Source organism: Hemicordylus capensis, chromosome 2, assembly GCF_027244095.1.
Source record: "Hemicordylus capensis ecotype Gifberg chromosome 2, rHemCap1.1.pri, whole genome shotgun sequence".
Classification (NCBI taxonomy): Eukaryota; Metazoa; Chordata; class Lepidosauria; order Squamata; family Cordylidae; genus Hemicordylus; species Hemicordylus capensis.
In genome coordinates this window covers 394,201,064-394,223,069 of record NC_069658.1, presented here as the reverse complement: position 1 = coordinate 394,223,069, position 22,006 = coordinate 394,201,064, and the positions used below count along the sequence as shown (strand labels likewise).

The 22,006-nt window shown below is 44.6% G+C and overlaps 1 protein-coding gene across 8 annotated transcripts in view; it reads left to right on the top strand.

Moving 5' to 3' along the window:
* Positions 1–22,006, top strand: part of TMEM94 (transmembrane protein 94) — a 123,678-nt gene that overhangs the window by 30,260 nt on the left and 71,412 nt on the right. For all 8 annotated transcript variants that reach the window (XM_053302915.1, XM_053302912.1, XM_053302908.1 and 5 more), the window contains 2 exons: positions 19,780–19,899; positions 20,631–20,758. In XM_053302915.1, coding sequence (XP_053158890.1) covers positions 19,786–19,899; positions 20,631–20,758 — 242 coding nt within the window. In that variant the 5' untranslated portion in view covers positions 19,780–19,785. The remainder of the gene's footprint in view (positions 1–19,779; positions 19,900–20,630; positions 20,759–22,006) is intronic.

Genomic DNA, 22,006 nt, shown 5'->3' with positions numbered 1-22,006 from the left:
CAATAGTAGCTTCCAGACTATGTACAAAGGCAGCCCCACGTAGAGTGCATTACAATAGTCAAACCTGGAGATTGCTAGCATATGTACCACTGTTCTAAGGTCATTTCCCTCCAGAAATGGGCCCCGCTGACATATCGGCCGAAGCTGATAAAAAGCACCCCTGGCCTCTGCCTCAGCCCAATAAACCAGAGAGAGTTTGGGATCCAGGAGCATTCCCAAGCTAAATACTTGTTCGTTCTTGGGGAGTGAACCCTGTCCAGAACAGGCAGATCTAAACCATCGCTCAAATTCTGACACACACCCCTAGTCAGTACCTTCGTCTTATTTGGATTCAATTTCAGCTTGTTATCCCTCACCTAGCCGATTACCACCTCCAGGCAGGCATTTAGGGAAGTTATGCCATTACATGATGAAGTTGATATAGAGAAATAGATTTGGGTGTCATCAGCATATTGATAACGCCCTGCACCAGATGATCACCCCCAGCGGTTTCATGAAGATGTTGAAAAGCATTGGAGACAGTATGGAGCCTTGTGGAACTCCATTAACTCCCGCTTTGCAGAGCAACAGTCTCCAAGCAACACTATCTGGAATCTGCCAGAGGTAGGAATGGAACCACCAATGTTCCAGAAATATTTCTTCTCAGTATGACTAAACCTTACATTTCTTCTAAACTTAATGAGCTATTTCTATATATGATTACCGCAGCAAGGATTACATTCACCACAAACTGGCGGGTACCTGTGATTCCCTCTGTTATTTGAAGCTATGGGATTATGCATCAATTTTGAAAGTCTCAGCTTACAAGAAGGGTCTCTCTTCGGAGTCATTTATATCTGTTTGGGAGCCTTTTATAAATTACAACATTCAACAAGGTCTCCACTTGTTCCCAGTGTCGGGATTTGATTTATGATCTTCTGTGTACACAAGGTAAACACGGCATAAAATATTGCAGAAAGGTGTGTTTTGCCGTTTGTTAACTTGGCTTTTTAATAGAAATGACTCTTTTTTACTCAATAGAATTGTTTTTTTAAAAATCATTCTTATCTGTAATTACGGAATGTTAGGTTGCTTTTTTATTCAGTTTTATGTTCTTTTGTATACACAAGGTAAAAATGGTATAAAATATTGCAGAAAAGGGTGTTATTCTGTTCATTAACTTGGCATTTTTAAAGAAATGATTTTTCTATAAAAATGATTTTTATAGAAATGATTCTTTTTTACTCAATAGAATTGGCTTTTTATCATACCTGTAATTATGAAATGTTAGGTTGTTTCTTTAGTTATCAAACTATGGGCGGTGAAAAGTGTGGGAAGAGGTTGCTGTTTATTTTCTTTTTTCAAAATGTGTGTTACTTGATATTTCCGAAAACTATTGTTGTATCTCTCCTTTATCTACTTTTTATTTTGAAAATTAATATTCTATTAAAAAAAAAAGGAATGGAACCACTGCAAAACAGTGCCACCCAATCCCAACTTGCTCAGGCAACCCAGAAGGATACTATGGCTGATGGCTTTGAAAGCCACCGAGAGAGCCAAAAGGATCAATTGAGTCATACTGTAAGTACCCAATTGGAGATCATCCATCAGGTCAACCAAGGCAGTCTCAACCCTGTAGCCTGCCTGAAAGCCAGTTTGAAATGGGTCTAGACAGGCCTGCTCAACAAGCTCCCCAGCTCTTTTTGGACTGCAACTCCCATGATTTGCAACTCCCATTATCCCCAGCCACAGTGGCCAATAGCCAGGATTATGGGAGTTATAGGCCAACGTCTGCAGGAGGACTAAAGCTGAGCAGCCTTGGTCTAGATAATCTGTTACCTGCCTGGAGCTGAGAGGCCACCACCCTCTCAATCATCTTGCCCAACCCATGAAAGATTGGAGACAGGTCTATAATTGGTTAACTCTGGGAGATCCAGTGCAGGTTTCTTTAAGTATGGTCTAATAGTAGCCTCCTTAAGGCAAGGAGGCATCCTGCACTCCCTCAGAGAAGCATTTATAAAATGTACCAAACCTTCTCTGATAGTACTACTGGCAGGTGAAATAAGCTAAGTTGGGAAAGGGTCAAGAGAATAGGTGGTAAGACATAAAGTCTGAAGCAGCTTATCCACATCCTCAGGAGTCACAAACTGAAAGTGATCCAATCTGATCCAATAAGAGGGAGGTGTTGTTGGACACCTCCCTAGTAGACTCTGCAATAAATGTAGAATTCTGTTTGGCCCGAATGAGAGATGTTATCCGCAAAAAAGTCATTAACATCATAGCGGGTGATTGATGGTTCGAAATTTGAGTTCAAGGGGGAGGGGCACATACTAGCCCTCTCACAGTCCTAGATAACTCCACTGGACATGAACTTGCGGGAGCAATGCAGGCAGAAAAGAACTACTGCTTTGCCACCCATATTGCCAGAGCATAGATCTTCAAATATGATCTGTTGGATTTGTGCCAAGTCTTCCTCCACTTGTTGTCTACCTCACTGTTCAGCTCCTGTAATTCTTCTGAATATCATGGTGCTAGTTTTGAAGCAGGTCTGAGAGGACACTTGGGAGCGATTGTGTCACCTGCTCTTTGCTCCAGAGCATTGAGAGAATCATTGACAGAGCCAAACTGAAACCCTTCCAAGGCTTTTTGGAATCCTATTGGATCCAGTAACCTTCTCAGGAGGACCAGCTGAGTCTAATAGGTCCTTCATTCCTGCAGAGGTGGGTTGCAGCTGCAAATAATATCTTACCCAGATGGTGGTCCATCCATGACAATGAGGAAATAACAGGAGTCCCCACCCATAGAACACCACCCTGATCAGAGCAAAAGACCAAATTGAGCATGTGACCAGCGTCATACGTCAGTCCAGAGACCACTTGAGATAGGTCAATAGTCATCATGGCCACTATGAACTCCTGAGCCGTGCCTGACAACCTGGTCCCAAAGTAAAACATTGAAGTCCCCCACTACCAACAGTCTGAGTGACTCCAGTGCCAGCTCTGCAACCAGGCCTGTCAGCTCAGTTAGGGACTCTGTTGGGCAGTGGAGTGATCGGTACACCAACGGAAGTCCCATTTTACTTTTACAAAGTAAAATATTGCTTTTAATATTTAGATCTTGTTTTTATTGTATGCCACTTTGAGTGCAGCAGGGTAAAAACGATAATGAAGAAGAGCCCAGCTGAATCAGACCAAAGGTCCATCCAGGCCAGCAGCTGGCCTCCCTCAGTGGCCAGCTAAATGCCCGAGAAGTCCACAAGCTGGACCTGAGACATGAATAACTATCTTTCATTCATTTGTTAAATTTATACCCCACCTTGTGCCACAAACCCCCATTCCTTGTGTCATGGATTGGTTACCCATGTCCTTTTTCATTTGACATTGGATTGCTAAGGGCAGTTACTAAGACATGACATGTAAATTGTCTGGTAACTTGTAGCTGGTGGTTCTTTCTTCTGTGACATTTCTCCTCTGCATGCTACATACTGAGTGTGGTTTATAGCCCTGTTTAATTTGTGAAACAGGCTTTTTGCAAAGCTTTTCCCGTTAGAAATTCATGAGATCATGGGAGCCATGCCCACTAGAAATCCATGCAGCAGACTTGAGTATACGTTGTAGGATTGTTGGTGGAGTCCACCTGCCAAAGAGATGGCAAATTCTTGCCAGTTCTTGCTGTGCTCTTGACTTCACACAGGGATTTCCCATGTGGAGAGACTCGAGCAGCAATGAACCAGAAAACTGTTGGGTTAAACACCATTCTCCTACAGATTGCCAAGAATAATATGTTGTCCTTCCCAGTGTTGAGGGGGGAAACTTGTTTTTCTATTGCTGAGCTACAGAGAGGCTGAAGGCTTGATGGCAATTTGGCTTGTAATGTGATAATAAACCTTCATTTTGATGCTAATTCTCTTCTGGCCTTCATGCTATGTAACATGAAAACTGCTGAGGGAGCAACAATAGAGATTAGGCAGGTGTTATAATGGATCATGGATGTGTCTAATGTGAAATGTGTGTCTATTATTTTTATCTGATGGCCTTGCTTGCCTTATTTTATTTTTTATTTTAAACATTTATATCCTGCCCTTCAGCACAAGTGTTTCCAATTGTGTACAAATAAAGATATTAATAAAATATACATGTTTGAACTTTAAAGCATACAGTGACAAAACAGTAGAAGTCTAAAACAATGCTAAAAGGGGCTAAGCATTAAAAGGCCTGGGTGGGTGGGGAACAAAGAGTCTTTGCTTGGCTCTAAGAGAACATAAACTCATGTGCCTGGTGAGCTTCCCTGGGGAAAATGTTCCAGAAATGGGATTCACTGCTAAGAAGACCTTATCCCCAGTTGACACCCACTGCAGTTCAGATGAGGGGGTTTTCGGAGAAGGACACGTCAAAATTATCTCAAAGTATGAACAGGCCTGTGGGAGTAGTTGATCCCGTAGCTACACGGGGTCTGAAACCAGCTTTTATTATTTGTGTGTGTGCCACTTTTCAACAGAAAAGTTCTCAAAGTGGTTCACCTAGAGAGAGAGAAAAAGAAGATGATTCCCTATCTCCAAAAGGCTCACGTTTGAAAAGAAACACAAAGTAGTAGACATCAGCAACAGCCACTGGAGGGATGCTGTGCTGGGACTGTATACGGAAAGTTGCTCTTCTCCTGCTAAATACAGAGAACCACCACTTTAAAAGGTGCCCCTCTGCCCAGTTAGCAGGGGTACTCTTAATCTGCCTGTACAAACCTTTCTTTGAATGTCATGTGCTTGTTTGATGGTATAGCAGTGGCTGCAAACTGGTGATGTTGACAACAGGCTTGAGTTATTTCAGGCACTCCTATAATAACCAGGGGTGGGGAAAATCTCAGAAATGCTGCTTTCCCCAGTCCATCCTGGACTGGTACCTCAAATATTGGTGTTCATTGCTTTGAGAGAGAGAGAGAGGTTTTGGTGGCAGTATACTGTATTTACCCAAATAGAAGCAAACTCTGAATTTAAGATGACTCTGATTGCTAATATCAAAGAACTTGAAAAAAGAAAACTAGTCTTAGATTCAGGTAGTGTGTGTGTGTGTGTGTGTGTGTGTGTGTGTGTAATCCTGACAGAGCAAATATTCTGCCTTCACATTCATTTCTAATGTGAATGGATGCCCCTGAGAGATTGCATGTGATGGTGGATGTGACACCTGTTTGCTCCTACAATTGAGAAGAAGCTGGTTGTTCACTCCCCGCCCTCTTGATGGCTGTTACATAACTAACTCCCTGTACAGTGCCAGTTGTCAAAGTAACACCTTCTCATGTATCTATCCATTATGCCTCAGAGGAGTCTAACCTGTGTAACAGATTTGTAGAGCACAGAACAACAATGCTCAGTGAGCACTGCGGTACTGGCAGAACACAAACCTGAAATGATCCAGACAGTCTGTTCTTGTCCCCTGCTTAACTGGTGATGATTAAAACTTAAAAATAAAAACAAAAACAGACACACTAGATGGTGGGGCAAACATAATCACAAATGGCATCAGGATCATGCTTTGATTTCTATTCCTGATCCCTTCACTCTGGCTAAAGATAAAGATTGGCCATAGGGTTTTATTTATTAATTTCATTTCTCTGTGTCCACTCAGACTGCAACCTGAGTGTTACCACGCACTCTGGTACCAGGGTTAAGGGTGCGTTCATGCCCTTTATCTCTGCTAAAGGCCAGGGTAAAAAGCAGGGTTTGTAGGAGGGCAGCGCTGGGAGTGGTCTCGCTCTCAGCGCTGCACATGAGCAGCAAAGCCCAGGCTAGGCTGCTTGTGTGAATAGCCTTATTGTCTGAATAGGGCTCATGAGTGTACTGTAGTACACAGATGCACATGCACTGAACATGACATGTGAATCGGCCTTTCTCTGCTGCTGTAGTCTCATGTGTGGGTTATGCTTTCCCATGTGACTAAAAGGCAGGACTATGTAAATTAAATTAAGCTTTTTAAGACTGGGAGGAGCAAACCCCCCCCCCCCCAGTTCTTTTAGTCCTGCATGGCTCTAAGGCTGCTCTTCCTCAACTCTCTCTTAGACTTTTTTCCTCTCAGTCTGCCTCTTCAAAACTTTCCTAGCTTTTCCCTCGCTACTCCTTTCCTCCTTACTTACTCTCTTCCCTTCCTCTTTCTCCACCTCTTCCCTTCCCTTTGCTGCATGGAAAGGGCTAGCAGGGTACTCCACATTAGAGTACCAAAAGGGAAACAACAACAGGGCCTACTGAGGGCCGTCGGAGCAGTTGGGAATATGCCCCAGAGGCTTTGTTTGCTGGCCTGCTCAGCGGCAGCTACAGCACTCCGAAATGCTCAGCCACCGCTGATCAGCTATTTGGCATTATTCCGGAGCTGAAGGACTCACCAGGCGCCATTTCTGAGGGTGGGGGAAGTGGTCCAAACATTGACCTTGCTGCTGCTTTCTGCCAGCCCTCTGAGCTGATCACCAGCAGTGGCTGCATTCCCACTATCCCTGTACTCCCATCGAGGTCTTGTGGGTCATGCAGAAGAAAAAACTGGCCCGACTCGACAAGCAATGGTGTCCAAAAGGCCCCAAAGAGGACTGGGTCTGCTAAGGCCACATCAACGTCTAAAGGAGCAGGAACTGGGCCCTGTCCCAACCTTCTCCAGTGGGCCAAGTATTATCGCAGATGCCGGGGGATGTGCTGTCTACCTGGGGCACATGGTTCAGGGACTTGTTAGCAAGCTCCTTTTGAGAGAGATTATCAGCGGGGATGTTAAAAAAGGAAGCTAACCAGGTAGGTTTCCTCTCCCCTCTCCTCCAGTGTGGCTTCTTCTGGTTCAGAGGTGCCAGCCCCTAAAAAGCGAAAACATATTAAGAAATCTAAAAAGAGGAGGTCAGAGTCTAAATGGAGAGAGAAGCATATGCATCCATCTGAACTCTCTGACCCAGAGCCCCAGCTCTCAGGGGAAAAGAGGACCTGCCCAACATAAGAACAGCCCTGCTGGATCAGGCCCAAGGCCCATCTAGTCCAGCATCCTCTTTCACACAGTGGCCCACCAGATGCTGCTGGAAGCCCACAGGCAGGAGTCGAAGGCATGCCCTCTCTCTTGCTGTTACTCCCCTGCAGCTGGTACTCAGAGGCATCCTGCCTCTGAGGCTGGAGGTGGCCTATAGCAGTGTTGCTCAACCTTTTTGGAGTCAAGGACCGTTACATTCTTCATGTACAGTTTCCCAGACCAGCAGCTAGTAAAAGCTTTTCAAGTTTAAGTTTATCTATTTATTTATTTAACAGACTTCTATACTGCCCAAAACTTGCATCTCTGGGCAGTTTACAATTAAAATGATATAAGCATTAAAACTAGAATAATTTAAAAGCAAACATGGGGTTCTCAACCTTGGGTCCCCAGATGTTGGTGGACTTCAACTCCCATAACCTCCAACCACAATGGCATTTGGCCATTATGGGAGTTGAAGTCCACCAACATCTGGGGACCCTAGGTTGAGAACCCCTGAATCTAAAAGCCTGGGTGAACAATTATTATTAATTATTATTTCTTGTTTACACAGTCAGACAGGTCTTATTGACTGGTTTGTTTTATCCAGACATTGAGTCCTTCCCAAGGACCTGGGATGGCTGAATTTTATTGTCAATGTTGTTGCTGTTATAGATATCGTCGCAGAATATAGGGTGTTCCCAGTAAAGTTGCTTTTTGGAATTGGCTGATGGTGATTTCTGTGGCCCCTATGGTGTTGAGGTGCTCTTCAAGGTCTTTTGGAACTGCCCCCAGGGTGCCAATTACCACTGGGATTATTTTGGTCATCTTTTGCCACAGCCTTTCAATTTCAATTTGTAGATCTTTGTATTTTGTGATTTTTTCTATTTCTTTTTCTTCTATTCTCCTATCCCCTGGTATTGCTATGTCGATTATTTTAACTTGTTTTTCTTTCTTCTCAACTACAGTTATATCTGGTGTATTGTGTGGCAGATGTTTGTCTGTTTGTAGTCGGAAGTCCCATAAAATTTTTACATCTTCATTTTATTCAACCTTTTCAATTTTATGGTCCCACCAATTTTTGGCTACAGGTAGCTTGTATGTTTTGCAGATGTTCCTGTGTATCATCCCTGCTACCTTGTCATGCCTTTGTGCATCTTCTTCACTGTCCCTTATATATTCTTCAAGGCCTCTTTTCTCCTCCTCGACTGTTTGATGGACTTGCAGCATTCCTCTTCCACCTGAGCTGCGAGGGAGGTATAGCCTATCTACATCACTGTGGGGGTGCAGAGCATGGTTGATGGTCATGATTTTCCTGGTCTTACGATCTAGCGTCTCTAGCTCTGCCTGGGTCCAGTCTGTTATTCCTGCAGTGTATCTGATAACAGGTATAGCCCAGGTGTTTATGGCTTGTATGGTGTTCCCGCCATTGAGTTTGGACTTGAGGATTTTTCTAACTCTCCTGATATATTCACTTCCAATTTTTCTTTTAACTTCACTGTGTGCAATGTTATCAGTCTGGAGAATGCCCAAGTATTTGTAATGTTCTTTCTCTTCCAGGTTCTTGATCTTGCTTCCATTGGGCAGTTCTATTTCTTCTGTTTTTGTTGTTTTTCCTCTGTTCATTATTAATGCATCACACTTGTCTAGTCCAAACTCCATTGCTATATCGCTACTGAATATACGGGCAGCGTTTAGCAGTGATTCAATTTCTGACTGGGACTTTCCATACAACTTCAGATCGTCCATGTACAGCAGATGGTTGATTTGACTTGATGTTTTAGATGTTTGGTATCCGAGGCCTGTTTTGTTTAGTATTTGTGAAAGTGGAGTCATGGCGATTACAAACAACAGAGGGGATACTGAGTCCCCTTGGAAAATGCCTCTTCTAATGCTAACCTGTCCAAGTGTCTCGCCATTGATTGTTAACTGTGTACTCCACATGCTCATTGCTTTTTAAATAAATATCTGAATGTTTTTGCTGACACCAGTTGTTTCTAAACATTTTAGTATCCATGTGTGAGGCAATGAGTCGAAGGCTTTCTTGTAGTCAATCCATGCAACACTTAGATTGGTTTTTCTTCTCCTGCAATTTTCTAAAATCATTTTGTCAATCAGCAGCTGGTCTTTTGTGCCTCTGTTGTTCGGGCAATTTCCTTTCTGTTCAACTGGAAGCTGTTTGTTAGTTAATAAGTGTTGCATCACTTCATCTGCTATTATTCTAGTTAATAATTTGAACATGGTTGGCAGGCAGGTTATCGGTCTATAATTACTTGGAACTACACCTTTTGCTGGGTCTTTCATGATGAGATGAGTTTTCCCAGTTGTTAGCCATTGTACAATATCACCGTCTTGCAAAATGTGATTGAACTGTTTTGATAGTTGTTTATGAAGGCTTGTTAGGTGTTTAAGCCAAAAGCCATGCAGTTCATTGCCGCCTGGAGCAGTCCAATTATTAATTTTCTTTGCTCTTTCACTTATTAATTCTGGTGTTATTATTAGATCTTGCATTTGTTGGTTACATTTTTTGACCTCTTTCATCCAGCCTGCTTTTTTATTATAATCTATTGGATTGTCCCATAATTTCCCCCAGAATTGCACTGTTTCTTCTTTCTTTGGCATTCCTATGTTTCTTGCAGTTTCTCCTTCTATGCTTTGGTAGAAATGTCTCTGATTCGACTGGAATTGGAGATTCTGCCTGTGTTGTGTAATTCTGGCTTCATACCTGCTAATCTTCTTTGACACTGCTGTTATTTGCTGCTTTATTTTTTCCAGGACTTCTCTAATTTTCCTTGAATCTAGGTGGTATTTTTGGATCAGATACTGTTTGGTGTTTTCATTCTTCAGCTTCTTGTCTTTCATATCTTTCAATTTACTAGCATCTGATCTAAGCCTGGCGATCTTATTTTCTAATCTAATCTTCCATTTAGGTGATGTACTGCTCTCTTTTTTTACAGGTCCACTGATCTTATATCTGAGGTCTTGCGTTGTTATTGTTGCAGCACTGTACATTAGTTGGTTTGTTTCTTGCAAATTATTGGTTGTTATTTCTGCAAGTGCAGCACTGACATCTTTTAATGCCTGAGCAAGTTGTTTTTTAGCAACTGTTTTTAGAGCTGGAAGTTGAACCCTGGTGGTTGTTTGGTTCATGTGCTCAGTTATTTTTTGCTTTAGTTCTTGTTGCTTTTCTGTTAAACAGCATTTGGGTTTTTGAGGTGAAGGCAAAGGGGAGGTTGCCTGGTTTTGATTTTGAAACAGTTCAGCAACAGTGGCATCCTCTATTTCCTCCTCCTGCGCCTGAGCAACTTCTTCAGTTGGTGGTCATTCTTCTTCCATATCTTGAGCCTGTGTTGCTCTTTGCAGTTCTTCCAGCTCAACTTCTGTGAATACTTTATTTCTTATTATGAATCTTCTCTGGTCTGCTAGTCTTTGTTCTGTAATTTCTGTATCTGGATGCTTCTCTTTCCAAATTTGGTACATTCTTTTTAAATAACCTCTTCTAGTTGGACTAGACTTGTAATAGCAGATCATTATTTCCTTGTTGGCATTTTTTGTATATTTTTTTTCGGTTAAGTGATGTTTCTTCCAGTAACCTTGCAGTCTCCAGCCCTGGTTGCTCAACTGAAGATCCTGAGTCCTGTTGCCCACTTGCCACCAGATGTCCAGGGACTCCAGCACCTGGCGCGGTCCTTGTTGACCCGGGCGACGACCGATCCGGTATAGATTTATTAAAGTTACATCTCACCATATTGTTGATGGGAGGGGCACTCTTTGTCTGGCTCCTCTGGTGAGACCTGTCCAGTATGGTTGAACCTCTGGCATAGCTCTCACCTTCCTCAGAGCACACAAGCCCCACAACCACGCCAAGGTAGTGCCTCACTGGGGGTTGTTGTTGTTATTTACATGTTATATCCTGCTCTTCCTCCAAGAAGCCCAGAGCGGTGTACTACGTACTTGAGTTTCTCCTCACAACAACCCTGTGAAGTAGGTTAGGCTGAGAGAGAAGTGACTTGCCCAGAGTCACCCAGCACGTATCATAGCTGAATGGGGATTTGAACTCTGGTCTCCTAGGGGTACAGTTGGAAGCCTGTGCTGCTTCCCCAGAGGCAAACATGCAGCTGGAATTGCCGCTGGGTTGGGGGGAAGCAGAAAGAATAAAGCACTCCCTGCCTGTGTGCTGGTTTTCTGCTTACAGTTCTCTCACACACATCCCACTCTCCTCAGCAGCTCTTTGTCAGACCCCCAGGACCTCAAATCTGTAACCTCAGCAGGTGATGGTAAGAACCATCGCCACGGGGTTACAAGGCTACGGTGAGTTCAGCAGCTACTCTACGGTGAGCAGTCTCCGTGCTCATGGTGCAGAACACCCCACGGGGGTGGGGGTGGGGAGTCATCCTGCTCCTGGCTTCAGCCTTCGCTTCTGCTCTTGTGGGCACACGGTACAGCAAAGGCAACGATGGTCACTGCTCGTCCGCCTGCTAGGGAAGGCAGGAGGTTTCAAGAGGCACTCCCTCTCCCCACTCCCCACTCCTGAGTTGGTGCCTGGGGAGATTTCACAAGGGCTGCTCCTCCACCCACTCTGACCTCTTAAACCTCCCCATGTGGCATTAGCAGAGAAGTGGGGAAGCGGCAGCTGAACTAGCCAACTGCCTCGCCCCACGCAGGCCTCGAGTGGACTGTTCAGCTAAGAGAGTCCACCCCATTGTGTGTGGGGTCCAGGCCAGCACTTCCTAGGGTGGTGGCGGCAGCCTCCGCTCATGGGACTCCTGCGCGATCCAAGGGCCTCATCCTCCTGCTCCTAGGTCGCCTCTCTTCTGCTGCTGCCGTTTCTTGCACTTTCCTGGCAGGAGACCAACAGCAGCAGCAGCAAGGTTGCCCCCGCCCCGTCATGAAGTGTGAGACAGTAGAGGCCTCCCAAGAAAAGGCAGCCCATATGCTCCAGGGCTGCCTGCTGCTGCTGCTGCTGCTGCTGCTGCCGCTGCCCACAGCCACACTGCCCTTCCCAGCAGGTGGGCCTCCCTTGGGGAGAGGGCACGAAGCTCCCTGCACATACACACCAGGTGCATGCAACTCCTGGCTGCTCTGCTTCTTCCAGGGCTTTTGATGGTAGGAACTACCACCAGGCCCTGAAGTGAGCCGGCAGCAGTGGCAGGGCCAAGCCTCCTCGCACCCCGAGGCAGGGGCAACTCCCAGTCTGCCCGGGTTGTGGCACCACCGAGGCGGTAGCAGCAGGAAGGCAACCTCAGGGGCAGCCGCCGCTCCAGCCGGCCAGAGAGCCTGGTGCTTCCCATGCCCTGTGCCTCTGGGGGAGAGCAGAGCTCTTGCACCAGAGCAGGGAAAGCACAGAGCTGGGCATTGGTTCCTGGACATGCCATCACAAAAGAGCTTGCACTCACGTAAAGTAAAGGTTGTTAGTTAAAGTAAAGTAACGTAAAGTTCCCACCCCTACCCTCATTAATTAACTGGCGCACACCTTCTCCTCCCGATTCTAGCTCTAATCACTCAATAGCAGTAGCCTTGAGTGCATGCGGTACTTCAATCCCAGCAGCACGTGGAGCAGTGTGAAGATGAGGCAAGCCAGATCCCGCGCCTATGTCACTCATCACTCTCCTCCTCTTCCTCTTTGTGCTGCTGTGTGTCATGTGAAAAATTGAAGGATTTTATTGGGCACTTGTTGGGGGGTGGGTGGATCCCAGGCACGGACTAGCACTCAACCATCCGTGGACTGGCACCGGTCCCAGGACCGGTGGTTGAGAAACTGTGGCCTATAGCCCTTTGACTAGTAGCCATTGGTAGACTTCTCCTCCATCTTATGCAAACCCCTCTTAAAGCCATCCAGGTTGTTGGCTGTCACCACAGCTTGTGGCAGAGAATTCCACAAGTTGATTATGTGTTGTGTAAAAAGTAGCTCTGTTTGCTAGTCCTAAACTTCGTGGCAATCAATTTGGTGCTCTAGGCCCCTGATCATCTTGGTTGCCCTCTTCTGCACCTTTTCCAGTTCTACAATGTCCTTTTTAAGATGTGGTGGCCAGAACTGTATGCAGTACTCCAGGTGTGGCTGCACCATTGTTTTGTATAAGGGCATTATAATATTAGCCGTTTAATTTTCAATCCCCTTCCTAATGATCCCTAGCATGGAATTGGCCTTTTTCACAGCTGCAACACTTTGAGTCGACACTTTCAACAAGCTGACACTTTCACCACCACGACCCCAAAGTCCTTCTCCTGGTCAGTCACTGACAGCTCAGATCCCATCAATGTATACTTGAAGTTGGGGTTTTTCGTCCCAATGTGCATCACTTTACACTTGCCAACATTGAACCGCATTTGCCACTTTGTCGCCCGCTCCCCTAATTTGGAGAGATCCTTTTGGAGCTCCCCACAATCCGTTTTGGATTTCACTACCCGAAAGAGTATGGTATCATCTGCAAATTTGGCCACCTCGCTGCTTACCCCTATTTCTAGATCATTTATGAATAAATTAAAAAGCACCAGCCTCATACAGATCCCTGGGGGACCCCACTTTTTTCTTTCCTCCATTCTTTCTCCATTTATCCCTAGCCTCTGTTTCCTGTTCTTCAACCAGTTAGCAATCTACACATGTACTTGTCCCCTTATCCCATGACTGCTAAGTTTTCTTAGAACTCAGGAGTCTTTGATGAGGAAATTTTGTCGAAAGCTTTTTGGAAGTCCAGGTATACTATGTCAACTGGATCAACTTGATCCACACACTTGTTTACACTCTCAAAGAACTCCAAAAGGTTTGTGGGGCAAGATTTACCTTTGCATGTCAACAAGTGGAAGCGGATGTGCTCTCCTCACCATGGCCGAAAGGCTTCCTGTATGCCTTTCTGCCCACTCCGCTCCTAGCCCGGGTACTCCGCAGAGTCACGATCCTGAAGGCTCAGCTCATCCTAGGGGCTCCATTCTGGCCAAGAAGACTGTAGTTCGCAGAGCTTGCCAACCTGGCCACAGAGGCACATCTGATGCTCCCAGTCACACCAGACCTTCTTCAGCAGGGCCCAGTGTGTCACCCGGATCCACGCTGGTTGTCCACGATTCCGCTCCGTGTACTCTTTCAAATTGGTGTTCCTTGTTGCCGTTACCTCAGCACACAGGGTGTCTGAGCTCAGGGTCTTATCTGTGCACAAAAACCTCAGTATATTTCCCTGCAGATTCAGTTTAAACTCATTCCAGACCTCTCTTTTTTTTTGGCCTAAAGTGGCATCACCTTTTCATGTCTCGCAAGATGTTGTTCTGTCTTCCTTCTGCCCTAAGCCATTTCACCTGGCAGAGAAGGCCTGAGAAGTTCAACATTCATAGGTACCTCAAGGTGTACATTAAGCGTACAAAGCACATTAGAGTTATGGAGTCTCTTTTTTGTTTCCTTTTTGCCACATTTTATGGGCCAGCCTGTTACAGCAGCCACTATAGCGTGGTGGTTGAAGGCCTGTATAGCCTTGGCCTATGAGTTACAGAACCTCAGGGTGCCCACTAAAATGTTTACGCACTCCACGAGGGTTGCATCTGCGACTGCAACTTTCTCTACGAACACTCCTGTCCAAGATATTTATAGGGCAGCCACCTGGCAGATGCCTTCCACTTTTACTAGACATTACAGATTGGATGCCTTCGCCCCTGCCCAGGCAGCGTTTGGGAGGCAAGTCCTCCAGCAGGTTCTCCCTTCAGAGTAGGCACGGTGCACCCTCCCTGGTTGGACTTAGGGCTGTGGTATGTCCCCACATGTGAGACGCCCTTGGACTACAGCAGTGGAGAATGGAGCATTAGTAACTCACCATGAAGGTTCCTTCTTGCTGCTGAGTCCAAGGGCGTCTTGACTTGCTCTTGACACCAGCATGCCTCCTTTACAGGGATTTTGGGTTAGCATACCCCTTTTTCTTATTAATCTGCTATATATATGTGTGCTTTTCTTCATACCTCAGTGAACTGCCGGGGCGGACACCCATTTTTTTTTGTTAAGTTAGATGGTTCCAGCTGTTTCTGGCATGTTTTTTTCTCATTGAGGTAGTCTTTTCTTCATTGAGGTGCTTGTCGCCTCTTGACCTAAAAGAACTGAAGGGCGTTTGCTCCTCATAGTCTTAAAAAGCTTAACTTAATTTACATAGTCCTGCCTTCTAGAGTCACATGGGAAAGCATAACCCACACGTGAGATGTCTTTGGACCAAGCAGCAAGAAGGAGCCTACACAATGAGTAAACAATATTCCATTTTGTGACTGGCCTATGCGTTGCCCCCTTCCTCCCCCCCAGTACCTTAACTATTGGTTTAAGCATGTAGAATATTGATAATATCTTAATACAATGGGTTGGTTGTTTACCTGTAGCATTGCAAGTTAGATTTACCTTCCTTGTAGTTTAGTGCATGGAAACCACTTGGTGCTCCGTTGCAGCTATGCATTTCTCTTTTTCTCTTTTTTAAGAATTGGGGTATAGGTTCATTTAATCTTGAAATAGCTGTTTGCTGAAGCAGGCAAATGTTAATGCAGTGGAATGAGCAATTGCTTACTGTGTTGGAAAATAAACACAGACTATGCAGCAGGCACCAGTGCTGAGAACACAATTGCATTGTCCCACTCAGCATTCTCCTTCCTAATTTATTGAATACATGTTGGAACCAATCCCAAGCTGTCTAGCCACTTAGTTTTTCAGTTATAATCCTTGGTGCCATGCATTTTTTGTGTGGCAGAATTTAGGGTTGCTGCTATATCTAATTTCTGGGGAATTAGCTACCAAGTCAACTAAAGGATAGTGTAAGAAACTGTGTCTGCAAAAAAAAAAAAAAAGGATAAAGAATGCAGTGGCACCTCAAGGACTAGTAGCTGGCTGATTGCAGCATAGATTTTGGGGATATAAACATGTTCAAGCAGGAATAGCCAGGGGTGCTTCAGAAATTACTCTTGCCTGCTTAGTTTATGATGAAGTTAATAGGAAAAGGTGGATAAAAAGCCAGCATGCATGCGCGCACATTTATAACGTCCAAAGGGTCAGACCCATAATGTGAGAAGCAAGGGTATCCTTGGAAAGGAGGAAAGTTACATCCAAAGTTGCCTCAAGCTGATATTTCAGAGTTCATGTTTGTCCATTGGCTTTTCTTATTATAGTGCCCAAATGAAATACTTTATACAAAAACTAATTGAGAGGGGTGAGTAGCCAATTTTATTTATTTTATTTATTTATTACATTTATTTATTACATTTATATCCCGCTCATCCTCCAAAGAGCCCGGAGTGGTGTACATGGTTATGTTTTTCCTCACAACAACTCTGTGAGGTATGTTAGGCTTAGAGAAAAGTGACTGGCCCAGAGTCACTCAGTGAGTGTCATGGCTGAATGGGGATTTGAACTTGGGTCTCCCCGGTCTTAGTCCAACACTCTAACCACTACACCACACAGCTCTGTTAGTCTATGCTAATTGGTACCTAATCATCTCCCTACAATTCAAGTAACCAAATTTCTCTGCTTGCCAAAGGGGATATCTCAAAAAAAAAAGAAAGAAAGAAAGAAAGAAAGAGGACAAGTATTACGTGGAGGATTCTGATGATGTTCTTCACTGTTGAATACTGCTGCAAGAGGCTGATAGCCACTCCAGATGACTCTAAACAGATTAGAGAAACACTCCTGTCTCCAAACTAACAATTTGAGAGACTTATGGCAGTTGAAAAAAGGGGACATTGCTTCTGCTCTTTGTACCCATACCATTTTGCATGTTAAAAGAGTTTCTTTGTACATACCTGTAGACATGTGCACACAGTATTTTCCATTATCTGTGAAAGCAATTCATTGTCGTTCATGCTCTCCTTTCCTCTTCTCTTCATCCAGTATATATTACATGTATATGTCGGGGAAACATGGTTCCCAATCTCCCTGTGATGTTGCATGTGGCCAAAAGCTGCATGGCTCTTGTATGTAATGGGTACTCAGAAGTATGCAGTAATGATGGGTACACACAGTATGCAGACAAATATCCTTTGTAGTCTTGCAATAACCTAACTGACTAAATAATGCATCTGTCCTTTGTTACCATAATGTTAAGTAGCCCTAAGTCATTCCTTCATGCAGGCTTTCAGTGGTCAGAATCCTGTGTACCTTCTAGCAAGAAAGTATACATTATTTAAGTATTTTTTAAAAAATACATCCATATTCTGCAAGCAGAATATATTGGGAAATTTATTGAAGTTATTCAATAAAAGTTGCAAGGCAAAAGAGGGAAAGGCTTTTGGTGAAGTGAGATGAATACATTGATGGGGGAGGATTTAGTTCTGGGAGAATAGGAAGAAGTGTGATCTGCCAACTCACATGGAATTTGCTTTAATGTCCAGATGCTGAGCCTTGGCCTGGTGCCAAATGGCAACCATTCAGGAGTCCTAGTGCCCTAGCTAGAAGCAACTATTGAATCCTTCTGCAAGGCTTCCAGCATTTTTGGATTACAACTCCCATCATTCCCAGCCACAGTGGCCAATAGTCAGGGATGACGGGAGTTGTAGTCCAACATCTGCAGGAGGGCCAAAATTGTGCAATCCAACTCTATGCAATTCAGTCTTTGCCAAAATTAGAATCCTAAAGTTGGATGGGAACCAATGGCGTGTGTCGTCCTTGTCCTAAGTCAGGAAATCCTATTCCTAAAGCATTGCTGACCAAGATCTGTCTCTCTGAAAAACTCCCAGGGAAAAGGATTCCATCTTGGAGGTATTCCTCCCTCTGCAAGAATCCTGTCAATGTGGCAAAAATACCTGCTTTCTTAGAACTTGCAAGGGTTGCGTTAACATGGACGGCCAAGAGTTCTGCTTGTGTCTTCGTTGTTGTTGTTTTTTGGTGGTGGCGATTGTGGTGGTAGTGAGGGAAACATATGTTTTGCCATGAGTTGATATAATCTGGTCTTCATCCAACAGAAATAAGGGAGCTGTTTTCTTCTAATCCCTAAAACCAGCCAAGCAGAAGGAGAATTACGTCAGGGTTTATTCTTAGTTCTGCCAGGGATGCAGTATCGTCACTTGCCTGTGCTTCATGAGAATTGGCTTATTTTAGATGTTAGTTTTGCTGCAGAAAGATTTGCATCTTCATATGCTAAAAAGATCAAGTGAGAGCCGGAGGTGATTCAGTTTAGATGGCAACCTCAGATTGGTTTGATTTGCTGGTCAGGACTAGTCTTAAACTGTATGGGGCTCTAGATGTTGGACAGTGCTGGGCCTTTGCCCTTTGTTAGCTGTATCTGCTCTATCCATAGCAGCTTGAAGATCAGTGGTGGGGTTTGGCATGGGTGACACCTTCCTAGAGTGGTAGTTGTTGCCAGTAATCCAGGACTCCTCCTTACTTTAGTACTGCTTTTAGCACAGTTCCCTTAGAGGTCCTGTCTGTACATTTTGCGTATCCATAGTCCACCATTAAAGGCAGGCCCTGTCCAAGACCTCTTTGTTTCTGAAGTTAAACACCCAAATGGCACTTCTCCTCTAATCAGCATGGGGCACAATTTACTGGGGAATTCTACTGTGCGGCCTGCTTAGAAATGAGCAGGAGCAGCACTAAAGCTCAATGCGGTTTGCAGAGGAGAACTTGCAAATAAATTCTGACTGGTAGGTACTAGGGAGTAACCAAATCAATGGGCTTTAGGGGAATAGACTTAGCCTGCTGGGCTGAGTAGGCAGTACTTGAGAAGCAGGAGGAGCCAGCTCCAAATTAGAGGCCTCTCGGCAAACTGCCCTCTGTGGCTCTCTCTCCCTATCTAGATGAGCTTCCCGAGGTTTGTGGTGGGGCTTGTCCTGTTGGATGGGATGGGGGTGTAAAAGAGGCAGTGGCAGAGTGGATCTTTCCCCCAGGCATGATGCTCTCTCCCCACTGCCCAAAGCTATGGACAAAGAGGTGGTTTCCGGGATCAGCAGTGAACCCTACTGAGGGCCCTGGGTCTTTGACCCCTGATGCCAGTCCAGGGAGCAGGTGCAGAACCTCCCATGCCGTATGTGATGAATCACCCTTCTCTTGTACTGCACTACAGGAGGGAATACGTTACATAAAGATAGAGGCCTTGGAAAGAGGAGCCTTACTCTTTTGTTGTCCTCCTTCCTTGGGTAGGTATAATAACACTGGCAAAAGTGGGTGATGATACAAATACACTGGATTATATTGTTCCAGAACAGCATGGTGAAAACTGATCTGTGTGGTGCCAACTATTGATCCAGAATGGGTTGTATAGGAACTGTTTACATTTTCTATATACGTAGTCTCATAACTGTTTGTGAGATTGATATTATTTAGAGATCATGTAGGCACCCTAAGATGATCCAGAGTGAGGTGCTGAACTTGCTTGCTTCAGAAAGTTCCCCCCCCCCAGTTCTAGTTTTTTCTAAGTGGGGGCAGGTACGCAAAAGAATATTGGGTTTGCTAAATGCTACTCTGCTTATTTGCTATGCTGGGGCATCTGACTAGAGTCTTAAGCAGCCTGTGATTGGCTGTGTTGAGTTGCTCCCAGTCTTTGTTTCCGCATACATCAGTTAAGCCAGTGTGAACAGGCAATAGGATTATGAGACTTTCAGAGATGAGTTCCTATATACAGAAGGTCATTGGGGAGAATATCTGTTGGAGCTCCACTTGGAAACAGGGAAGCATTGCCATTGAGATGAGATCATATTATTAATTGTCATTTTCTTTCTGTGGAGCCTTCTCTGGTCAGAACTGAAGACTTGAGAATATGGGAAGATATGAGGACTTGAGGGAGAAGCAGATGCAGGAAGAAGACCAGGAGAGATAGTGCCCAGAATACTTAGTGGCTAGGCGAACGCAGAAATTGCTAGGAAATAGTTACCTTTGCATTTTACTGTTCTCCAGGATGAGATGACTACAAATCTGGGCCTGACCACAACAAAGGCTCTGGCCATCCTGAGAGACCAGCTATCTACACTGCTAGAGGGACATCAGAAGGAAAGGAAGAAGATGGCTTCATGGAAGGTGCATGTGACAATTCTAGGAGAAAATGCCATTTTGTTGCATGCATGTGAATTGTTTTAAGAACATGCTGTGCATTTCTTAGACAGTAAAATATTGTTATAAGCAATTGTATACTGTGTAGATGGAGAAAAAGACTCCTTCTATTACTGAGAGTTGGAAGGTGACTATCGGCTACTAGTCCATTTCCACTAGGGGCAGTGGTTGGGAAAGTAGAAGTTCCAATCTTGCTGGAGCTGAGGCAGGCTGACAGCAGTTGCCAGGTCTAGGGGAAGGAAGAAGACTGAACATTGTCAGGTTGGTGCACTGCCTGGAGCAACAAGTCTTGCACCCTTCCTTCTCCCATCCTGCTGTCTCGTTCTGTTTCTTGTCAAAGTTGCATGTTTCAGAGTGCCCAGGAGGGTGCCCATGTATCCTGGGTGCCACTGCCACAAACGCCTGCTATATGGGTGCTGTTACCAAAAAGAGACTGTCACCGCCATCTGTATTTCATTTGGTGATGAGACATGGAGTAGAGCCTCTTGTGACTACCTTGGCAGGCAAGCTCATATGGAAGGAGGCAGTTCTTTAATGTATATATGTAGTTTATATAAATGATGATGAGCAGCGTGGGAAATAACCTTATGAGTATAGTGTTCATTCCCCAGTGGAATTGACTTTTATCGGGTCTCTCCTGCTTAGAAGAAACCAAGGTTCCATTTTGTCGATGCAGTATCTTTCCATCCTTTTTCTAGGAGGAGTGGAAGACTAGTTTCCTATACCATGGTAACCGCTGCTCCTGTTTCCATTGGCCTGGGGCATCCTTGATGCTGCTAACAGTGCTGCTATTATTATGCTGTTATGGGAGCCAGCCACAGGGAAGGTAAGCTGCTTATTTCTTTTTTATTTGTTAAAATATATTTACTCTGCCTTTCCATTTGCTCTGGTCCCTCAAAGTTGCTAACAATCCATCATAACCAATATGATGATGATAATACTTAGCATTTGTATAGCATTGTTGAGTTGGCAAAGTATTTCACATGTATTTGTAATCTTACAGCAATCCTGTAAAATACGATGTGCCATAGATTCCATCACCAGAATGTTGTGCCTCAACGCTGTTAAAAACTAGTGGTTGTGCAAATAGTGCTTCCACAGTTTTTGCCCTTATGGCGAATAGGAAAAACTGCAGTTAGCATTGCTTGCACAACCACTGGATCTGAACAGCGTTGAGACTGCTGTCAAGTCCACATCAGCTCTGGGGCACAGTGTTCTGGTGACAGTCTGCTACACGTCACCTCAGCCACTAAGCATTATCTTTCCCATATTGCAGTTGGGGAGCTAGGACTGAGTGGGAATGGTTTGCCCAAGGCCACCCAGTGAGTTCACAACAGAGGCAAAATTCAAACCAAGGAGGTCCTTACTGCAACTCAATCCCTTAGTCTCTACATTATGCTCCATTTAAAAAAAAAAAAGGTAAAATATTATCACAATTTCAAATGGAGCATCAATTGGCATAATTGGGCATAAGGAACGACAAAACCACTAATTGGTTTCCACCCAGGTAAAAAGCTCATTGATGTAATGTTTAAAACCAGATGGAGAAGGGACCAAAAGGATTCTCTGAAGCAAAGAGTTCCACAGGGTGGGTGCACCGCCAAGAAGGCACTGTCCTGTATTCTTGCTTGTTTCAGCTGGAGTCTCCTCAGATGTAAGGAGGTCCCACACAGTGGGACCTCCCATTGTGGATTTAAGCATGTGGGGAGTTAAATGGGAGAAAGAGGCATCTCATTGACTAAAACCATAGAATGGGAGGGGAAGACTTGTTAGTCTCTCTGTCTACCTTGCAATTTGTTCCTTTTCACTGGCCTTTTCTCCTAAACTCTCCCTAGTTTTTTCTTTTAAAAAAAAAATCTGGTAGAGAATTGCTTCATCTGCCTTCCAGAGCAGGGGTGAACATCCATTTCAACACAAAGGACTAGGACTGCCAATACTTAGCCTTGAAAGATCCTCATGTACCTTTAAATAGCTGCTTAGCCAGAGGTTTGGCAGGCATTTCCCACTGCTACAACAAAAAGGCTGGAGATGTTTCACCTGCTGACTTTCACGCTGTCACAGCTGTCATAGGAGT